We start from the raw sequence: 21016 nt of genomic DNA on the forward strand, positions 1-21016 counted from the left end.
TATATTTATATAAATTTAAGTGCTATATGTCTCTTCCTTCCCCTTATTATCCTCAATTTCTTCCTTGCCTGATCTACAGAGTCCTCTTAGAGCAAAATGGCTTTGTACTCAAATGAAAAAAAAAGATGTGCCAAACATGAAGCAGGGACAGCTAGGAATGAAGCCCTGAATGACTCACATCCCTACCTTTATGGAGACATCCTATGCAAAACAGACTCCTTGGATTCACTTACATTTAAGGTTTGTTTGCTTTTGAGGAACAAATGCATCAAATCTTGACTAGGGTGAATCAGAATTAAAGAAAGGGGGGAACCATTGAAATGTTCCTCCTTCACCAGCCTATTTCCTGCCATTTCAAAGTCTGAAATTTAATTAAAACCCAAAATGTTGGGACCGGCTCCAGGCACGATATGAGGCTGTGACTGTTTAAGATAATTTTTTCAGGGATTTTAATGGGGATTGTTGCCCTAACAAGGGAGGAAGTGAGAACTTGAATCTGGGACCCTATGGTAAAAAACAAACAAACAAAAAGCCCAGGGCAGCAAGCAGCTGGCAGCATATTTTGGGGCAGAATCTAGCACAGCAGCATCTGCAATTGCAATTCTGCTCATGCAGCTTTGCACACATGACATGTGCTCACAAGCTGGGTCAGTGTCAAACTACCTGATTTACAGATGGAAGCATAGCACCCTTTGTTACCAGGAGTTCCATGGGGTTAAGGAAGATGTAGGGATTATGCCCTTGAGTTGCAGAGGGGAAGAGAAAATGTTTTAGATTAAAAAAAAGGTGCGACACAAAATTGTACAAGAACATTTTCAGGAGTAAGGGGGACAGGAAAAATAAAACCAGGCCCTTTCGAACTCGAATTCAACACCTATAATTTTAAATGCACCAGGTTGATGGAAGTTTAGCACATCTCAGTTCTTAACTCAGCAGCTGGCTGCGGAGAGGGAACGTTAGTAATAATCACATTTTCCAGCTGCTCCTCTCCATGTCCCCACTGCAGAGATAGCCAGGAAGGGAGGGAAACTTTTTTTCTGCATTCTCATTTTTATAGCTGCCATCTCCACCTTGCCACTAGTGCTTGTGGTGTTGCTGAGGAATAGCTTTTAAAATTTGTTTCAAAAAAAGTTGTGAGCAGACAGCATTGTCCTGTCCAGCTCACAGACCTGGAAGCCAAGGCCCAGGAAGGCATTCTCTCCTTTTTGTCCTATACAACCACCATGGCCATGATCTTTCATTTAAAAACAGAAAGAAACAAGAAATGTATTTAATAGATGAACCGTGATGAACTTTTCCAGTGGTATCAGCACAGACCCACTGCCGATAAATTTGAATAGTGCAAACTAGATAGAGGCAGTGGGGATATGCTGAAAATGACTTGTATCCAGTAAGGTCTGATGACTTTTTCATTAAGATCCTTAGTGTTTCTGTTAGCTGGAGTCCTGACTCCACCCCTGAGCAACATGGATGTAACCAGGGATAGGGGAGGGGTAACTCATATGTTTGATGCTGATCTCCCCCTCTGCTCAGCTTCCCCACCTGTCCTTCAAAAATCTGTGGCGTACAATCTCTGAGGAAGCAGGTTTCTCTGCTAAAGCTCCAGGTCCCAGGGTGGAGTTAAAATCAAAAAGTGTAAAAGCAAGGATGTTCCAGGCTGGGAAGACTAGTGCTCTTTTAGGGTTTTCCAAGCACTGGATGGTGCTCACAGTGCAGGAGACCAGTCTTTGCCAGAGTGGAACTACTTTAGAGATGAGTAAGAAAGATCAGGTACCAGATTTCAGACTATCCTTTCCACCCAACACATGCTTGGGGTCACTTTCCAGAGAAGGCCTGTAAGCAAACAGCCTGGGTAGAACACACTTCCTGAAGTTGGCTGTGCAGAGCACCAGAATGGCCTCAACCCCTTTGCAGGCTGTGCCTGTTGAGCTTGGAAAGAGAGAACAAGGGGCAACATGAGAGGCAGGAGTGTGCTTCTCACATGGGAAAGTAAAGCGCTGAGCTGACCTACGGAGAGCCGCCCTACAGTTGGCATAGCAGGCATGGTGACATCTTTCAGTTTAGCCTTTGGAAAGGAGACCCCGAACAGTGTAGGGCAGAGGAAAGTGGCATTCAACACTTGCAGCCAGTCTCTTTCCACAGACCCCTCATCCATGTCTTTCTAGGCTGAATCCAGATCTGGTAGGGGGGCAGAGAACGGCTGTATGTGATGGTTACAGAGGACGGAACATCTTAGGGACCTGCGCAGTCAAAGTCCTGTGGGAAGTCCCAGTCATCAGTCTTGTTTCAGGGTTTCCTCAGCTACGATCCTCTTAACCTCCCTGCTTGGTAGGAGAGAACCCATGAGCCAACCACTCCCACCAAGTCCCACATGAAAGGGACACCTTGGCAGAGATACCCCTTCATCCATGATCTTGGCTGAGGATGGGTTGCGATCTTGGTTTACTGCCTGACCTGGAGGATCCACACATGCACGTGCCCTCTGAAGAAGAGGCTGGCAGGTGTCTGAGCTCACACGAACTCTCTCCTCCACTTTGTGTGGAGACAGATATAGCTTTGCTTTGAGCAAGTGTGGCCCGGACCAAGTCAGCAGGAATCTCCCTGCCCCTCCTCCCTTCTTAGAAGGGCACTGAATGCCAGGCCTCAATCAGAAACACACTTGTCTTCCAAACGCACCGCCTGGCATTACTTGCTGGCAGGAAATGCTTCTCAGAAGCCTTGTGCTCATTGCTCTAAAGTATCAAGATCTGTGACCGTGGAAAGCCGCGTTCCAGTCACCGAGGAGCTGGCTGCTGGTCTAGGCAGGCCTGGGGCTTAGCCCTTGTCCTGGGTGAGAGGAGCAACCTTTTCATTCATGCTCTGCAAAAAGACACAGAGGAGACAGTCTTCAGTGTCAATTGGACAGGCAGCAACATGCCAATGAATAGAAATGGGATGGCTCTGCTGTGCTGCAAGTCTGGCCTTGCTGGGGCACTGGGCTGGAGAATGCAGATCCCAGTGTAGCCTGCTCTTCTCTCCCCCTCCATCAGGGACTGAGATCAGCACAGAAATTTGAACTGGGGACCTCAGTTCAAACAGAGAGGGCCACAAACTGGTGTCCTCCACATTGGGAATGCCTCCACCAGAGCTCCTGGACTCATCTAGGATGAATGATGCATGAGTGAGAAGGAAGGGGTAGGGGAGGGGGCTTTGCCATGGCAGATCACACCATGGTCCCTAAAGTCTTGTAGCCTCCATGAAATGCCCCTCACTGGAAGGTTGTGGGTGGCCTAGACAGGGATGCTCTTGTGTTGAGCACAGGGTTGGACTAGATAGCCTCCTGAGGGCCCTGCCAGCCCTAGGTTTCTATGGACCTGCCCCTGAAAGTAGCAGATCCCAGACATGTCTGGCAGGAGGCAGATCAATTCCTCCCTGCATCTGATAAACACAAGCACACATCATCTCCCCCTGGACCCTGCCAGTTGGGAATGCAAGTACCCCTGCATTTTACCATGCCACGTGATTGCCCATGTCACAAGTGATACAGACACATATACACATTGTCTCCAACCCTATTTCCTGCAGCACTGCAGCTGGCTTGGTGCATGTGTATACCTGTATCATTGGCTGTCCTTCTGCCCACCCATGGCCCTAGCTTCAACTCACTGAAGCCAATGAGGTGAGATTCAAGCCCATTTGACTGGCTGATCAGGAAGATGAGGAAGTCAGATCCTATGGATATGACTCCTAGTCCCAAAGACCCGGGTTCTCTTCCTGGTTCTTCTGCTGTATGACCTTCCTTTCCTTGTGCCTCAGTTTCCCCCATTTAGATCACAGCTCTTTGGATCAGAGACCTTCTCTTGCTGTAGGGATGGACCAGTGCCTAATACAGGGGGCCTTGATCCCAGTGGGGTCCCTCTAGGTGTTACCGTAATGCCAATAATACACGCACCGTTCCTTTCTGGGCATTGCTGTCAGCCTGGAGGTTGAGGAAGGGGTTGCTTTGTGCTGTAAGGACTGGTGGAACACCTGCCCCTGAAGCCACCAGGCTGTTCCCAGGAGCGCTAAGGGGTGGGGCTGCTGGAGTAGCCATCAGGCTGTTGCCAGGGTTGAGCTGCTGGGGAGAGATGGAAGCCATGAGGGAGCTGCTGCTGGGTGCGGGCTGGGTGGCAGAGGTCATCAGGGCATTGGCATTTGAGTGGAGGAGGGGTGTGGAGGTGGCTGTTAGGAGACTGGTCATGGGCAGTTGAGAGGTGCCTGTCATCTGTAGCCGCTGCAGGTCCCTCTTCTGCTGGATTTGCTGGATCATCTGGAACACTAAGGCCTGCTGCTCCTGGATGGGAAGGCAGAGAACAGGTCAGGAGAAGGATGGAGCAGGGGGGAAGCTTTGCATGCATGGGCCTGTCTGTACAGCCTAGCGCTAGGTTCATTAATGCAACGCATGTAACCCAACTCTTGTGTTAGTTTACATACTCTTCCACACACCCTATTGGATGTGGCCTAAGAAGGCATGTGCAGCTGCACAAAATCCTTTTGATCCACTAGATACCCTGAACCTGAGATCAGATTACCCCTACTTTACAATGCTAGAAAACACACTGGCCCTCACATCTGTTCAGCCCCTTCCAATCCATTTCCAGTATTTAATGACCCAATTCCCAACACTTTATGGAATTCATGGTCACAAAACCAACTTGGGGACTCCAGTTCCCTCTTGTTACTAAATTTGACCCCAGAAAAAAAATCATTCCTATGGGGCAGAGCTAATTACTGCAGGTGAGATAGATCCTGGGAAGCCAGGAGGGACAAAGCTCATCTTCAGCTGGTGGGGATGTGCTCCAATCACATGAAGCCACATTAGCCCTTATGGAAATAACTGACCAATAGGATGCACAGGTGGAGCTAACTAATTATTCCCATACCCAGGGGAACCTAGTTGATAAAATGGTGACATCAGCTACAGTCCCCTGGAAATTTCCCTTTTCTGATTATAAATAGCTTGACCTAGAAATCTCTCACGTGAGGGAGCTGTCCACATTCTTGGTTGATGTAAATCTGCATGGCTCCACTGGCCCCAATGGGACTATGCTGACTTACACTCACTGAGAGGCTGGCTTATCATACTGTAGACACATGAAGACCTTTGTGGTGCTGCCAGTTATACTGCAATATATGAGCAGCAATTCCTCTGCCCACTGAAGCTTCCCAAGGGGAAATGAAATGAGAATCTGAGCCAGTATTTATAGCACGTAAGCACCTGTTTGTTGGTGTAGGTGCCAGTGAAATCTGTGTCCAATATCAGCAGTGATGTGAACATAAGTGCTTGATATTAATGGTATATTGACACATCAGATGGTCAGAGGAACAAAGGGAAATGGGGGCTAAGGGTGATCTAGGCTGATTTCTATATACCCACTCTGTTCAATGCACAGAGCCGGGCAAATAGCAAACAAGAGGGCATAAGAAAAAGATGTTCAATTCCTTAGCAGGGCTAGATCCTGGTCTCATTTATGCCATCATAAATAAGGAATACTGTTACTGAAGTCAGCAGAGCTCAACTGGTTCAAGCAAGGGAGAATGGGGCTCCGATTCAGTTCTCACTTCTCTAGCTACACCAATCGCTTGCATGTAAACAGTTTGCTCAGTGACCAAAGGGCTGCACTTCACTGCCACTCACATCAAGTGTAAGCTGAAGATGCTACACAGGCCTCCAGGTACCTGGTCTATGCCCCTAAGTCAGAAGGCAAGGTAGATATACACCTTAATAGATTAAGACAAAGAGACAGCACAAGCTTTCAGGAGGAGGCCAGGTTCACTTCATCAGATCCACTGAGTGACTCTGGTGTAACCAGTAGCATAAAGTGAGGTGGACAAGCTAGGCACATGCCCCAGACACCACCTAAGGGCATGTGCACCAGGAGAATAGTGGGGAGGAGGTGCACCATATGCCAAGGGTACCGCTTGCTTCTGCTTCTGCTGCCTGCCTCATTACCTGCCTCTAGGACACACATTGCCAGCACGGGTAATGTGTGTCATGCATTGCAAGGCATTCTGGGACTTGTAGTTTTGTAGAGCAGCAGTGGAATTTGCTGCTGCTGGTGGTGGGGAGTATGCAGGGGGGTGACCCCCATGTTTAGTAGCCAAATTCAGCATTTTTTAACCTTTTGGACATGGACTCAGGCAGGGAAAAATGGGGAGAAGAGTCCCTTGGCAGTGGCAAACTCCACTGCTGGTCTAGAAAACACTGATCCCTAGAATTCTTGGTACTCCATGACACAAACCAGCAATCAAGAAGGTAAGCAGTGGGGAGGAGGGGAAAGGAGTGGGGAAGGATGAGAGGCAGCTGCCCCAGGAGTATTTTTTCCATGCTATGCCTCTGTAACTTAGGTGTAATTCTAAACCGTGTTACTGAAACGGGGGGAACTTTATATGTGTAAGCACACTTATCCTTATATAAACTTGACTCCCCCCGAGCTGTGGGGAGCAGTAGATATGCTGGATGGTAGGGCTAGGATTCAGAGAGACCTAGACAAATTGAAGGACTGGACCAAAAGAAATCTCATGAGGTTCAATAAGGACAAGCGGAAAGTTCTGCACTTAAGATACAACAATCTCATGCACTGGTACAGGCTGAGGACTGATTGGCTAAGCAACAGCTCTGCAGAAAAGGACCTGGGGGTTATAGTAAACAGTAAGCTGAATATGAGCGAACAGTTTGCCATTGTTGCCAAGAAGGCCAATGGCATACTGGGATCCATTAGTAGGAGTGTTGCCAGCAGATTCAGGGAAGCAATTCTTCCCCTCTGTTCGGCACTGGTAAGGCCACATCTCAAGTACTGTGTCCAGTTTTGGGCCCACTGCTACAGAATGGATGTGGACAAATTGGAGAGAGACCAGTGAAGGGTAACATAAATGGCTGGGGGGCTGGGGCACATGGCTTATGAGGAGAGGATGAGGGAACTGGGCTTACTGAGTCTGGAGAAGAGACAACTGAGGAGGGATTTAACAGCAGCCTTCAACTGCCTGAAGGGTAGTTCCAAGGAGGATGGAGCTGGACTGTTCTCAGTGGTGACAGATAACAGAACAAGAAGCAATGGTCTCAGGTTGCAGCAAGGGAAGTTTAGGTTAGATATTACGAACAACTTGTCTCCCTAGGAAGGCAGTACAGCACTGGAACAGGTTACCCAGAGAGGTCATGGATTCCCTATCGTTGGAAGGTTTTAAGACCCAGCCAGACAAAGCCTTGGTTGGTATAATTTAGTTGGGAATGGTCCTGCTTTGAGCAGGGCATTGGACCAGATCAGCGTTTCTCAAACGGTGGGTCATGACCCAAAAGTGGGTTGCAAGAATATATGAGAGGGTTGTGGACAAATTTTAAAAACGGATCAACAAATTTTAAAAATGGATTCTCTTTTAAAGGAGAAAAAGGCGGAAGACAGTGACTTTTCCCTTGCAGGCTGTCAGAGTTCCAGCCTGCCAGAGACTGCTTGGGGCCCCCCCATAACCCCCCCCATGCACTTGAGGGGGCAGTGGGTCAGGAGTGAGGGGCACTGGCTCAGGATTGACCATTAATGTTTACAAATGGGTTCTGGTACAAGAAAGGTTGGGAACCACTGGACTAGATGATCTCACGAGGTCCCTTCCAATGTTAATGTTCTATGATTTAATGATTGACTTTGGGGATTTTGTTACTAGGCGAAGACCAGGCAGGTCCAAATTCTGGTTTAGGAGAATATTACTTCCACTTTGCACAGATGTATTTACGTTTTTTACGGGTCCCCCTTTCAGCCCTGTATGAGGACACTGTGCAGCACCTAATGCACTTGGCTTCCTAACACCTGCATCATGTAGGAATGACAGTCCCACTTTACAGACAGGGACTTAATGCCACATCCATAAAAGGTCTCAGATGCTTTATAGGATAATAAGGCAAAATTTAGGCCTTAATTCTGATAGTGATTTCCTCATAAGCCTCATTTCAAGCAGTAGGTGCTGAAGTTTTCACCAGTGAAACTGCTTCATTGTTAGCTGTTCAGTGAACCTGATTCTGTTCAGACTCAAAATGGCCTCCATCTTGGCTTAGCTGACCAGCCTCGTGCTGAATTCAGGTCTAAGCCCTCGTGCAATCCTCAGATGAAGCATTGCCTTGCTATAGCCCATACACCCACAGGATCAGGCGCTGTACAAAACACAGCAGTGGCAGCTCCTTTCCTTCCAGGAAACCTGGCCAGAGGATGAGGTGCCCTCACCTTTTATACTACAACCTAGCAGTTAGAGCAGGGGTTCCCAACCCCCAGGCCATGACCGGAAGGGTTGGCTGCTGGGCCACAGGAAGGTCGGCTGCCAGACCAGAAGGGACTGCGGACTGGCAAACCACAGACTGGAAGTGACTGGCAGACTGCAGACTGGCAGCCAAAGCCTTTTTTATAGAGTATAAAAAAGGGTTGGCTGCCTGCCCACAGTCTGCTGGTCACTGCTGGTCTGCAGTTTGTCGGTCCATGGTGACTTCTGGTCCACGGTTTGATGGGCCTCAGCATAATGAGGTTGGGAACCTCTGAGTTAAAGCATTCACCAAGAACATGGGAGACACGGGTTAAAATTCCCTTCTCTGTTCCAGGCACTCAAACCCCTCCTTAGGGACTGCCCTAACCACCTGGCTACTGGTTATTTTCCTGTCCCTCTTGTTGCAGCTGTCTCACTTTGCATTGAGTGTCTCTACACATGCATTAATGCACTTTAGTTAATGCGCATTAAGTCTAGTACCTCCATTGTGAGGTAGTAGGAAAATGTGCATTAGCCTGTCGTAATGAGCATTAACTAAAGAGCATGCAGTGCCTGTGCGTGAATGCGGAGGCTGCTCCAACGTGCTGTAATTACAGCACATCAGAGCAGACTCAATTAATTGAGCCTGCTGGAGCGTGCTAATTACTGCGATCCAGCCAGCCTTTGCATCTCATGTATCAGCATCCCTGCACTTCAAAATGGTGGTGGAGGTGCTTTATCTAAAGTTCGCTTAACAGGCTTTAGATAAAGTGCCGCCGCTGCCATTTTGAAGTGCATGAATGCTGATACGCTAAATGCTCTGGGCACTTTAATTAGAATTGCTCTCTGAGCTGCTCTAATTAAAGTTCTCCCCGCCACCCCTGGAGCACGAGTATAGAGTCCCATGATTTTTTAGTGTTTGGTTAATGTGCAGTAGCCTATTTTAATGCACATTAACTAAATAGCATGTTTTTTTATTGACACTTTAATGCACATTAAAATAGGCTAATGTGCATTAAAGCGCATGTGCGGATGTGCCCTCTGGCTTCTAGGGAGAATGAACATAACTGTCTGGCCTCATGATGGCAGTATGCACCAGGGAAGGTGAAGGCCAGGGCTCCAGCCCCTATTCTGTGGCTGTTTATGTGAAACAGCCCTTGGGTAAAATACCTAAGAAGCCCCACTTACTGGACTGAGTAGCTGGGACGTCAGGAGCTGCTGGAGCTGCTGGAGTTGCTGCTCATGTTGGTGCAAAGCGTGTCGCTGCTGCTCCGTCAGGGGGCTGAGGCCTGGTATGCTGTGAAGAACACAGCACAGGGACTGTTAGCACAACCCACAGCCTTGCATTCCTGCTGGGATACTGCCTCCCCACAACCCCACTTAAGCACACCCTGCTGCTGCAGCCTCCTGAATGGAGCTGTAAACCCCCAGGAACAGAGGATGTTGTTGGAAGCATTTTAGCCAAGCCTCCCTTAAGGGTCAAGCTCAGTGGCGGTGTACATGAGGGGCAGCACAATCCAGCTGAGATTGGCACTCCAGACACTCCTATTCCCAGCTTTGCCACTGACCTGCTGCCAGGTAACCCCTGGGCAAGTCACTCTTTTTCTGCCCCTCTGTTTCCCCATCCATGCTGTGTCCACTCAGCTGGTCAGTACTCTGAGGAGGTACAAATCGACACAAGGCTTTTAAAAATGGAAGGATATTTTGAATTGGACCCTGGAGTGAATAAGGAACCAGAGGGCGCTATGAGGAAGGCAGTACACAGTTGTTTATTGGATGAGACAGATAGTAGCATTTGGAATAACCTGTCTTCTCACATACAACATGCCACACCTTTTTTTGGAAAGGCCTAATGAAGCAAAAAGGATCTTTCCTTATAGCTAGGGAGCAGAGGCTGCTCATTGTTTTGCTCCAAGTCATGCAGATTTTACTTTCACTTTTTGCTCTTAACCAGCAGCAAATGTTGTTACCATATTTCTCATATATAATGAGCACCAGTTTCCATAAGCTGGAGTTTTTTTGGGTGGGGAAAAGGGCATATTGCATGCAGGAAAATGCAGCATTTTGGGGGGCAGAGAGGGGACGGGGGATGGACGATGGAGACTGGTTCCCTGCTGTCCCACAGATAGTGGCCAGCTCAGGATGAGAATAGTTTGCCCTAGTGCCAATGACTGTGGGAGGCATGAGACAGTGGTGAACCAAACCCCTGATTCCTTTTTCTTCAGACTGCAGGATGGCCCAAGGTCTGTAGAAAGGAGCTGCAATTAGAATTCCATTAAAATGGGGCCAGGAGCAGGCAGATGCTCTCACAGGACTGTACTGACACAGAGCTTGTGCCGGAGGTGGAGACAGACAAGGATGGTTGGACTGCTGCCCCTTGGGACTGTTCATGGCTCCCTCCCACCTCACCTGCTCAAGTTGGTGGAGAGCTGCAAGGTAGGTGGCCCACTGGTCTGTGTCAGGGGGTTCTGCTGCTGGGCAGCTGTAGCACCATTGAGATTCCCCAGGATCCCGTTGATGGGCATCTGCTGGCCTCCTGCCAGGCTTCCCATCAGGCTGTCCACCATTGGCACAGAGGGTAGGCTGTGACTGCCTGCTGCACCTCCTGCCAGTGTGTTTCCTGTCACCCTGGCCAAGCCGTTGACTTGCTGTTGCTGCTGCACCCCCGAGAGGGGCAGTGTGGCAGGGCTCTGCTGCAGCAAAGGCAGGGGAGGAGGGGTGCTGTGGAAGGAGAGGGAGGAGCTGCTTCTGCTGGGGCAGCCTGAGTGTGGATCCTGGAGGGGAGACAGAAAAGGGAATGGGGGTGAGCACTGGAGGCCTGAGTGTTGGGTAACAGCAGCTCAGCAGTCAGGTGCCAGAGCTGAGTGAAGTGACCCACCACGGGTGGGGAGTAGGAAGATGTTACATCTCCCATGTGCCTTGTTGGAAGTTGGCACATATATACCTGTTCTCTAGGGTTGCTGCTAGAATAACTCACCAGCCTTCTCTCCTCTGTTTCTTTGTCCTAGCCCAGTGTTTCTCAGCCTTTTAAGTAGCAAGTACCCCCTCAGTTCTGAACATTTTAATAAGTACTCCAACACTCAATTTTCCAGGGGATTTTATATTTACAGGCTAATGTGTGCTATATGTTGGAAGAAGGGCTATGTATATAAGGCTGTGATATGACAGATGTCTGATCTGGTGTGGACAGGACTGCCACCTTTTACACCGGGGGTGCACAACTCAAGTATGTACCTGGGCTAGAGGTGATGTTGCCCAAAGCTAGGAGGGCCGAACGCCAAATTATTACTGGGGAATTTACTGGGCACCAAATTTTTTGCCATGGTTTTGAGAGGAAAAGAGCGTGAGAGAGAGGGGAAAAGACGGCAAGAGAGAGAGAGTGTTGGCGTACCCACGTACCCCCTGCCTGTGTCTCGCATACCCCCAGGGGTACACGTACCACAAGTTGAGAAACTATGTCTTAGCCCATAGGCCCCTTTGCTATTTCAGCCTCAGGCTGTGCTCCTCATCATTGAACCTGCTAATAAAACCACTCAAGAGGAAGAAACCCTAATGTTTAGGACTGAAGCAAGAGGGGCTGTGGCCTTGATCATGGGCCAAAATAACAGACATCTGCCCCTGCAGCACTAGCAGTGATCACAGGATCATAGCGGGGAGTTTTAAAGACCCTGGATAAGTAGGGAATGCATGAGAGAGAGAAAGAAAAAAAGAGAGAGAGAGAGTCATCAAGTGGCTGAGAGGGAATTCTGCCCCTGCAGCAGCATGTCAGGGTGGGGGAGCTTTTAAGCCTTCCTCAGAGCCACTGGATTCTGGCTGCATCCAAGGCTGGGGATTTTGATTGGGGTGTGTCAGTGCTCCTGCTGGGACATAAAGCTGGAGGTTCCTGGCTAGAGGGTCTTGCCCCTCCACTCACAGTTACACCAATCACCATATTTAGGGTCAGGAAGGAATTTCAACCTATGGTCAGACTGGAATGAACTGTGGGGGTTTTGTCTTCTTCTGGAGCAGCGGGCATGGTTCTCTACCTGGGATCTCTTGAGTCTATACTAACAACTTTTTACAGCAGCAAGATTTTAGCTGCCATGGTTCCCCTGCTTTACCTGTGGCATTTTAGGGTGTTAGGTCTTGTGTTGTGTCAGAGTTGATGGTAGTTTTACTAAGAGGTTAGATCATGGTTTGTATGGGATGGTTTGGATAAAGCTGGTCCTGCCTCAGGCAGGGGGTTGGATTATATGACCTCTGGAGGTCCCTTCCAGCCCTACTTCTCTACGTTTCTGTTACCCACTGTCTTGCCTACCTTTTTACTTAGTAAGCATGTAGTGCACAACCTTTAAAGAGACAGCACTTAGCACAGTTTGGGCTGAGGCCTGTAGGCCCCCACAAACCACTACCTGTTTTCCTGCTTTCAGGGTGGCAGCGGTGGAAGGTGCTCCTCTGATTTAATCTATCAAAGCCCCTTCCCCCATTCTAGGTTCTTGGAGCGCACTGTACCTCGGAGGAGGTGGAGAGAGAGTTTTCAATCCCAAAGCTGTTCTTACAGGGAGGGCTCTTGCTGATGCTCAGGGAGTCATTGGTGCACACTGTAAAGGAGAGATGGGATGATGAAGCGACAGAGACAGGCTCAGTGTTATCAGGGCCAGTGGCCTGGTCCTGTGTGGGTTATGCACATCATGGCAGCCAAAAAATTCAATAAATTAGGAAGCCAGTTCTCCTCACTGCTCCCCCACCACTCTCCTCCCCCCACCCAAAAGGTGCTGCTGGTGGCAGCCTCTAATGAGGACACTATTCTGAAGTGACATAGAGGGTGTCCTCCCCATAGTCCCTTGATGCCTGAGGTGAGGCTGCTCTCTTACCAGTGGGAGGCAAGATGTACTGGGCCTGGCTGGCTGGGCCATTGCTGCTGGTCACCACTGGGAAGGGGACAGACAGCTGGACATTGAGGAGCTGCAGGCGCTCCTTCTTGGCTGTCAAGGTCATGATCTGCTCCTGCAACCGCTGGTTCTCTTTCTGCAAGGAGTGCAGAGCCTTGAGCATTTCCACAACTGCAGGAAGTGAAAACAGGAAGAAGGGCAGGATAAGGGCAGTGTGGAGGGGGCAGGGGACATGGTTAGTGCTGACTGCACACACAGCAGAATGGTCCTGGAGAGGAGGATCAGGCTGTGCCAGCCCCTCCCCAACTGCCCTCCTACTGTCCTTCCCACCTGCGCACAGATCAGTGCTTCTCTCCCTAAACCCCCCTACTCAGCTGGGCTAAGCCTGCAGCCTCCATGCCCCAACCACTTGCTCCCTCCCCTGCAGGCAGGGAAGGGCCCCAGCTCTTGTCATGACAGGCATGAAGCAGAAGCTGAGGACAGGTTCCTCTGGGTCCACATCCCTGTTTGGGAATCCCCCAGACAGTTCCCCTCCCTGCTCCCTACGTGGCTCACTGTTTACACCCGCTTCGCCATTGCCTTGCTTCTCCAGGAGCTGCTCAATGTTGGGGGTGGCCTGGGGCACATTCTCCAGCTGCCCGCTGCTGCTGCAGGACACGGTCTGGTCGAAGAGGGTAGGGAGGCTGCTGATAGGGGACCTGGGGAGCAGCCCAGGAGATGGGCTGTCAGACACTGGGCATTGATCCCCCATCCCTCTCTAGTCCACACTAAGAGGGGTTGTCTCCATCCCTTCCCCCCATCCCCTATGTCTCCCAGTCTCTGTCCCTCTTACCCCCACCCAGCTCCTTTTTCCCACACTGGAAAAGACAGTTCCCAGTCCTTCCCCCCAGATCCTCTGTACTGCAGCAGAAGGGTGGGTCTCTGCCCCTCCTCAGCTCCCCTCCAAACCTCTCAGCCACTTTCAGTGCTGGGCCACCTTCACTCCCCTCATCCCCCACCCCACCCCACCCCACCTTATGCTGGAGGAGGTATTTCTGCCCCTTCCCACTCCCTGCCCACTATCCTCTGCACCACACCAGAATGCAGTTGCCTCCATTCCCTCCCCACCAGGATTTTCTATGAGCCTGCAGACTTGGCTCGTGTTTCCTCCACCATGCACTCCTAGCTGCGGCAGCACCCCAGCCCCTGCAGCATCAGAAAAGGACAACTGAAAGGCACTCACATAGAGGAGAGGCTTTCCTGTGGGGAGGTCCCTCGACAGCCAAAACTGCAGTCTTCCAGATCAGGTTCTGGGAGAGGAAATAGAAAAAAAAACAGGCAAGGCATTGCAAAAGGGTCCAAGCCCTTTTCTCTGCCGCCTGCCAAGGCAGGGGTTACCTACCAGCTTGTGCCAAAGGGCTGCCTGCCAGTGCTGCAGCCTCCACTAGATGGCAGCCAGCATTGAGCAGTTCCTCTCCACTGTCATTATATAACAGCTCCTCCTGCTTCTCCATCTGCGCAGATGCAACAGCCGGGGTGTTTTATAGTCTGGGGAGGAGGGAATGGTGCGCAAAGGCAGCAGGGTCTGTGCATTATACCCTGAGGACTGCGGATTGGTAATGCCCCCTCTCCAAACAGGCATGAGCAAGAAGCAAGATTCTGAGACAGGGCTGGGCTCCAGCTGGCATTGACTGCACTGCTAAATCTGGGACAGCTGGTCATTTCTATGGTACTCGTGCCCCAGTCAGGATCAAGAGTTGCACTGTGGCAAGTGCTGTACAAACATGTAGCAAAAGACAACCTCTGCTCCAAACAGCTTACAGCTTAGGCCACAGGTCAGCAACCTATGGCTAACAGGCTGGATCTGGCCTGCAGAACCACTGGATCCAGCCCATGGAACTGGGGCATCAGCAGGTTTTTGCGACAGGGCAGTCTTGGTGATGGGGGCTTTGTCTGTGCTGTACTGTGCTGTAACCAGGAAGCTGGGAGCTTTCCCATGCTGAGCTGCAGCTGAGTGGCAGGGAGAAACAGTAGCACAAAAAAACAGCAGCATGGAGACACAGCGATAGCAATAGCCTTGGACACAAACTGGCCCATTCCAGCCCACCACAGGAAAACACTGCCAGCCACTGGCTTCAGCTCTCCCTGTGGCTCTGGTCTCTCTCCAACCATCCATTAACTCACAAGGGGCACACAATTTCTTTACACTTCAATGCGTCAGGGAGGTTGTTGCAGTCTGGCATTGAAATGTTTGAATCAGTACTCTGAGGTTCCCTCTCCAGCTCTGCAGCTGGTTTGCAATGTGGAAGTGTGTGCAACAGGGGGGATGACTTCCTTTATCCATACCAGGGGGACCAGACTTGCTTTGCAGGGCTTGGGAGCCTTAATTGCATGCAAAATGCCAGGAAAGATTCAGAGCCAAGAGGAGTTGCTGAAACACACTATGTGAAGAGTCACCCTGTGCCAAATTTTCTTAAGACTCCAAGCTCAGATTTCACAGGACCCAGAAGCCCCTCCCCATTTTTCCTTAAGGGACCTCAGTAATTGGCCAGATTCTCAACAGTGTTTCAACTCCCTTTGTGATGCTGAGGGCCAGATTTTTCAAAACATCTCAACCTCTGGCTGTGCTGAGCTCTCTGGCAAATCCGGGCCTATCTCTGGGAGTCAGATACATTGAAAAGTTCTAGGCTGTGTGTATGGCGGTGTTTCCCTGACCTGCAGAAAGCTTCCAGATTCCAAAGCAGAGCAGAGCGATTTGCCATTCACACTCTCTTCCCCACCCCCAGTGTCTGCCACTCAGCAAACACGCTTTCTCCAGCAGTCTGGTATGTGTCAGATGTTGTGACTAGAGACTGTGCCAGCTGGTCGATGTGCCCTCCCCTCCACTTCTCACAATAAGAGGCATTTCCTTCCATGCAAGAATTCAGGAAGTTTCCTGCAGGGAACACTGCAGGGCAGCGGAGGTGGTATGATTTACAGCGGGGCAGGCAATTATTTTGGGGAGAGGGCCGCTTCCTGAGTTTTGGCAAGCCATCGAGGGCCACATGACAGGCAGCCAGGGGCAGAAAAATAGTAATTTTCTAAACTTTTTAGGGGCCCCGTGGGCCAGATAGAATGGCCTGATGGGCCACATCCAGCCCGTGGGCCACATTTTGCCCACCCCTGATTTACAGGGTAATGCCCCAAGCAGGGCGTGAGTTACTGCCTATATCCTGCACTGCTGAGAAGTCAGAAATACAGCTGCTGTTGAGTCCAAGTAGGCTCCAGCTCAGTGGTATTTCAGCTGAGAAGCTCATAGTACATATAGGATGGAAGAAGTCCTTCCCCTCTATCCAGACAGGAATGTCTTGCAATTAGCCAAATTCAACTCTCTCCTTCTGTTCAGGGTAGCTACTTTTAGGAGGTCCCTCTACAGCACCTTGAGATCCCTGAGCTATCAGAGGGAGCACTTTGCAAAGCTGCAGGAATGACAAGGAGATTTAGGGAGAGCTGCCAGAGAAGGCTGACAGGTCAAGCCCATCCCCAGGTGACAAAGCATTGAAGAGGCAGGATGGTGCAGTGGTTAGGGTGCTAACTTAGGACTTGAAAGACTGTAGCGTTTAAGTCTTTGTTCCACTGAAAACTTCCTGTGTGAACTTGCCTTATTTAGCTTGCCTCAGTTTCTAATAACACAACTTTCTTGCTGCACAGGAGAAATGCTGTGGTGATGTGGACGTTTAGAAACCTAACCCAGAGGGTGGAGCTGCTCTAAGATGGAGCCTTTAGACTCCTGTATCTGCAGGAAGCATGTGCTGCAACTTACCAGATCTTGACTGAGCAACACCAGAAGTTGAAATTAGAGGTCAGATTTTAGAGAGAATTCAGTCCATTGGATACTCCTGAAAGTTTAGTTGTAAGCAATGAGTGTGCTGTCAGCAGTGGAGCTGGTATAGAGTCCAGGTCTCCCATGTCCCAGTGCAGCATCTGAACCACAAGACTGTCCCCACAAAGCTAATCTTCACTTTCACTTCCTATCCCCATACTAGAGTGGATGTGTGCCTTACATATCTTTTCCTCTCTCCACCCACAGGACATTTACAGGATGTATCTTTTTCTAAAACTTTTCTTCCTTATCAACTCTAGACAGCCAAATGATATGAGTACGGGCTGTTGTATTCAATTCTGGACACTGTCAATTATACCATTACACTCAGGTAGATGGAAACAGCTACAAACATACATGGACATGAGCATCAAAACTGCATGCCATACACAGTTATATGTCCTCTCCATGGGCACATGCGTCTGGCCCAATACACGAGGAAGCATGCACATCCTCACATGCACCACATTCAGCCATGCACTCTTGCATAAACCACTGTGCTTTGCACACGAGGGGCTGACTTTCAAAACAAGCTCAGGACCAGATTTTCAGGGACCTTAATTGCAATGGCAGCCGGGTGGCCTGGCTAAATTCTCCCCAAGTGTTCAGCACCCAACATGCTGGGCTCCTGAAAGTTCTGATCTAGAAGGGCAAGAAATTGTCATAACAAAGGCAAAGCAGCTGGAAATTGCGGGGCATGTTGGGGTGGGGGGTGTTCTTCTTTGCATTGTGCTACAAACTAAGGAACAAGGCCCATTTGACTGGGGAAATGTATATAAATATTTGAAGTTTCCCGCTCATTAACAGGAAGTTTTCCAAGGAAAACAAGCCTGTTTGGGAGAAGAAAAAAGGAGGAAAAAAAAAAGAGACTGTTCTGAGTAGAAGGTCTGGAATTTCAGGGCTGGAATGTACATATTTTCAATATGAAAATAGCATATTTTGTTGCATTTCATGACAAAGCCAGAGCTGAAGGGATACAAAACCATCCAATGAAAAACAAAGAGAAGATTTTTTAGTGGGCTGGAGGGACCAATGGTGTGAGTCAGTATGGCACTTCTTATATTCTTACAGGGCAAGGTACCACCTGGTAAAATTGTCACTGGCAGTTGAAACAATGAAATATGCTTGAATAAAAACATTCAGCAATGTTCACTAGTTTTGTGCAGCTCTAGTGCAGAGAACAAGGCACTGTTTTTCTGCAAATGTTCAAGGTAAAAGGCATTTTTGCCTGGGGCTAGCACAAGTACAAAGGCATGCAGGGTCTGCCTGCACTGTCCCTGTTGCTCTGGGAAGTACTGCTTTTGGGCATGTACTACATGCCTATGTCCAGAAGTCAAGCTGCCCTTAGCTGCTCTGAACCACATCAGAGACAGGGATTGACAGCAACTACCTGGGACACCCCTGGAGTGGATCTTCTGGAGTTGGGATACAGGGGCAGGATCTGTGCTCAACAGTAGCCCCACTCAGGACAGATGGGGACAGGTGTAGATGTGCCACCAGTCTGCCATGGATGAACCAGCAGGGTTGCTCTTGCCACAGGAATCCTCTACCCCCAGGACCTGCCAGCATCTCAGGCAAAGGCTCTTCTAATACTCATACAGCCCCTTCTGACAGCATAAGCTACAAAAGCCATTATTCTACACTGCTCAGGTTTCCCAGCACATGCCCTCTTGCCTCAAGCCCTTGGGATGGGAGCAAGCAAGGAGTGGGGAAAAGGTTCAAACAGCAGATGCAGTTGTCTCGACTCTTCCAGGGAGACCCTCTCCAAGGTCCAAACTCACATACCTTCCGATTCACGTACCTGCCCGGCTGCTTTCAGACTGGTTCAGGAGAGGGTTGATAGATAGCCCTGAGGTGAGGGGGCTGCCAAAAATGTGCGAGGAGGGGAGGCTGAAAGTGGATCCTGCCAAAGAGAACACCTGCATAGGGGAAATGAAGGAGGGAGAGAGACTCCGTTAAACAGCACAGGGAGACCAACCGTACATTCCTGTGCTGCCTCCAAGTTCCTAGAGCTGTTCTCCCTTTGGCAACACTTGCCTCACACCTAGTTCCCAGCATATGGTCACACTTTATCCATCTTTGGTGCTTATATGCCCCACCCAGGGCCATAGTGTCTGAGCACTTTCTGCAGTTGTCACATCCATGCTGAAGAATTAAGGCATGGTTGTAGCAGGTGGTAACAACCCCATGCAAGCTTCATTTACTAGTATAGGTAACAACAGTGGTGAAGATGCAGTGACGTGGGCTTCAGCACATACTACAGTACAAACCGTCCAGGGAGCCTGTATGTGTTACTTTAGCTGACAGCATGTGTTACTGCATTTTCATCAATACTGTTACACTTTTTTAATCCTCAGGGAGGGCAGTGCTCCTATCCATGCACAGGTAGGGGCTGAGAGACAGAGAAGCTAAGAGCCTGATTTTTAAGCATATGTAGGCTGTCATGTCCAGAGAAATCAAGCAACTTGGCCAAGGGTACACAAGAGGCAAGAGCAAGGAATTCAACCTGTGGATTTTGAGTCCCAAGATAGGGTACCAACCACAGGACTCTTCTAATCACAGACAGGGAAGGAAGGAGGAGGATCACTATCAGCAGCACTCCATGGAACAGAATTCCCACATCTGCTCATGTCCAAAATCAAGTGACCTGACCAAGATTACACAAGTAGCCTGTGGCAGATCAAGTAGTCTAGAGGTCCTGAGTCCACAGCTGTCCTGTCTGACCACAGGTGGTCAACAGAAGGAGAAGGAGTGTCATCAGCAGCACTCTGCTGAATCACCAGAATCAGAAAGACAGCTGGGGCCTTTGGGGCCATTCATGGAGATGGGGTGCAGGAAGTGAGGTCTCCCTCATGTTCAGGAGTCATGTGGCAACCTCTCTCCCCTCTGGAGGAAGGGCCACATATCACCCTCTTCAACACTGCTCCTAACTGCAAGGCCACCAGTGCCTCCCAGGCTTGCATTACATTGCCAGGCTATGGGGCCAACCCAAACTCTAACTCTTGCTGTGTGTTCCAGTCCCAGCGCCCTTACCTGGGTGGTGGAGACAGAGGAAGAGGAGGAGGCCGGGATGGTACTGGCAAAGGGAGAGCGGTTGAGCTGTGGGAGAGATGAGGTGCCTTGGTGTGCCAGGAGGCTGGAGGAGAGTGGGGTGCTGCATACAGCTCGGAGCACCCCACCCCCATGAGAAATGGGGTCCTTGTTACTGGTGTAGATCCCTGCATGGAAGAGAGGATAACATATTGGAGAGCTCACTGCTGGGCAGTCAGCACTGAAAGATCAGAAGATCACTTTGTTTGCCCTCCCATATAACACAGGCCTTAGGATTTCACTCATTGCCCCTGTATCAAGCCCTGCAACATTCATTGGACTAAAGCAGTGGGGGTCAACCTGTTTAGCAGATCTGCCAAAAATTAGCCCTGCACTCTCCCCAAATGCCACTCTGATCCCTTTTCCCCACTCAATCTGCTGCTCTGCTTTTTGTCTCTGCCCTATCTTCCACTGTGCTGCTCCCCTTATCTGCCCTGTGCCACACAGAGCCACTTGTGTCACTCATGCTGCAGGTTGGCCCCCCCTGACTAAGGCATCTTCCAGAGATGCCAGGTTTGTAGGCGCAGCTACAGCAAGCTACACTGGCATGACGTGGTCTGTATATTCCAGAGCTGCCCTGGAGTGGGCGACAGCTGCACTACAGTTGGGGGATATGTTTTGGAGGGCTTTTTCTCTAATTGCTAGTATGTGCTGTTGAATCTCCTTCAGAGTACAAACATCAGTCCCAAATTCCCTTAATGGTACAGATGGGCTCTAGGATACTGGGTAAGATGATTAAGAGATCCAGAGAAATGGCTGGAGGATGTTGCAATGCCAGAGCCACTGCCACTGCCAGGTCTTCCTTAGCTTACACCTATGAGGTGACTGTCCAGGTGGGACACCTCACTGTTGAGACTTCCACCCGGGTCCTGGTTTGGTGCTGTGGAGACTGTGGCTTGCAGGCTCCTTTCAGTGACATCCAGGTTGGGTGGCATCTGTAATGTGAGCCATAACTTGCAGGCAAAAAGAGCAA

General features: G+C 49.8%; 1 protein-coding gene across 6 annotated transcripts in view; it reads right to left on the reverse strand.

The window, feature by feature from the left end:
* Positions 1–327: 327 nt before the first annotated feature.
* Positions 328–21016, reverse strand: part of MLLT6 (MLLT6, PHD finger domain containing) — a 108327-nt gene continuing 87638 nt past the window's right edge. For 4 of the 6 annotated variants that reach the window (XM_019507696.1, XM_019507672.1, XM_019507664.1 and 1 more), the window contains 10 exons: positions 19987–20171; positions 18755–18872; positions 14335–14401; positions 13659–13810; positions 13095–13283; positions 12733–12821; positions 10651–11015; positions 9430–9538; positions 3932–4312; positions 328–2859 (listed from right to left, as the gene is read on the reverse strand). In XM_019507696.1, the coding sequence (XP_019363241.1) occupies positions 2815–2859; positions 3932–4312; positions 9430–9538; positions 10651–11015; positions 12733–12821; positions 13095–13283; positions 13659–13810; positions 14335–14401; positions 18755–18872; positions 19987–20171 (1700 nt within the window). In that variant the 3' untranslated portion in view covers positions 328–2814. The remainder of the gene's footprint in view (positions 2860–3931; positions 4313–9429; positions 9539–10650; positions 11016–12732; positions 12822–13094; positions 13284–13658; positions 13811–14334; positions 14402–18754; positions 18873–19986; positions 20172–21016) is intronic. The other 2 variants (XM_019507688.1, XM_019507680.1) reach the window with 2 other exon arrangements.

The sequence above is a fragment of the Gavialis gangeticus genome, unplaced genomic scaffold (genome assembly GCF_001723915.1).
Source record: "Gavialis gangeticus isolate Ggan-Ray unplaced genomic scaffold, GavGan_comp1, whole genome shotgun sequence".
NCBI lineage: Eukaryota > Metazoa > Chordata > Crocodylia > Gavialidae > Gavialis > Gavialis gangeticus.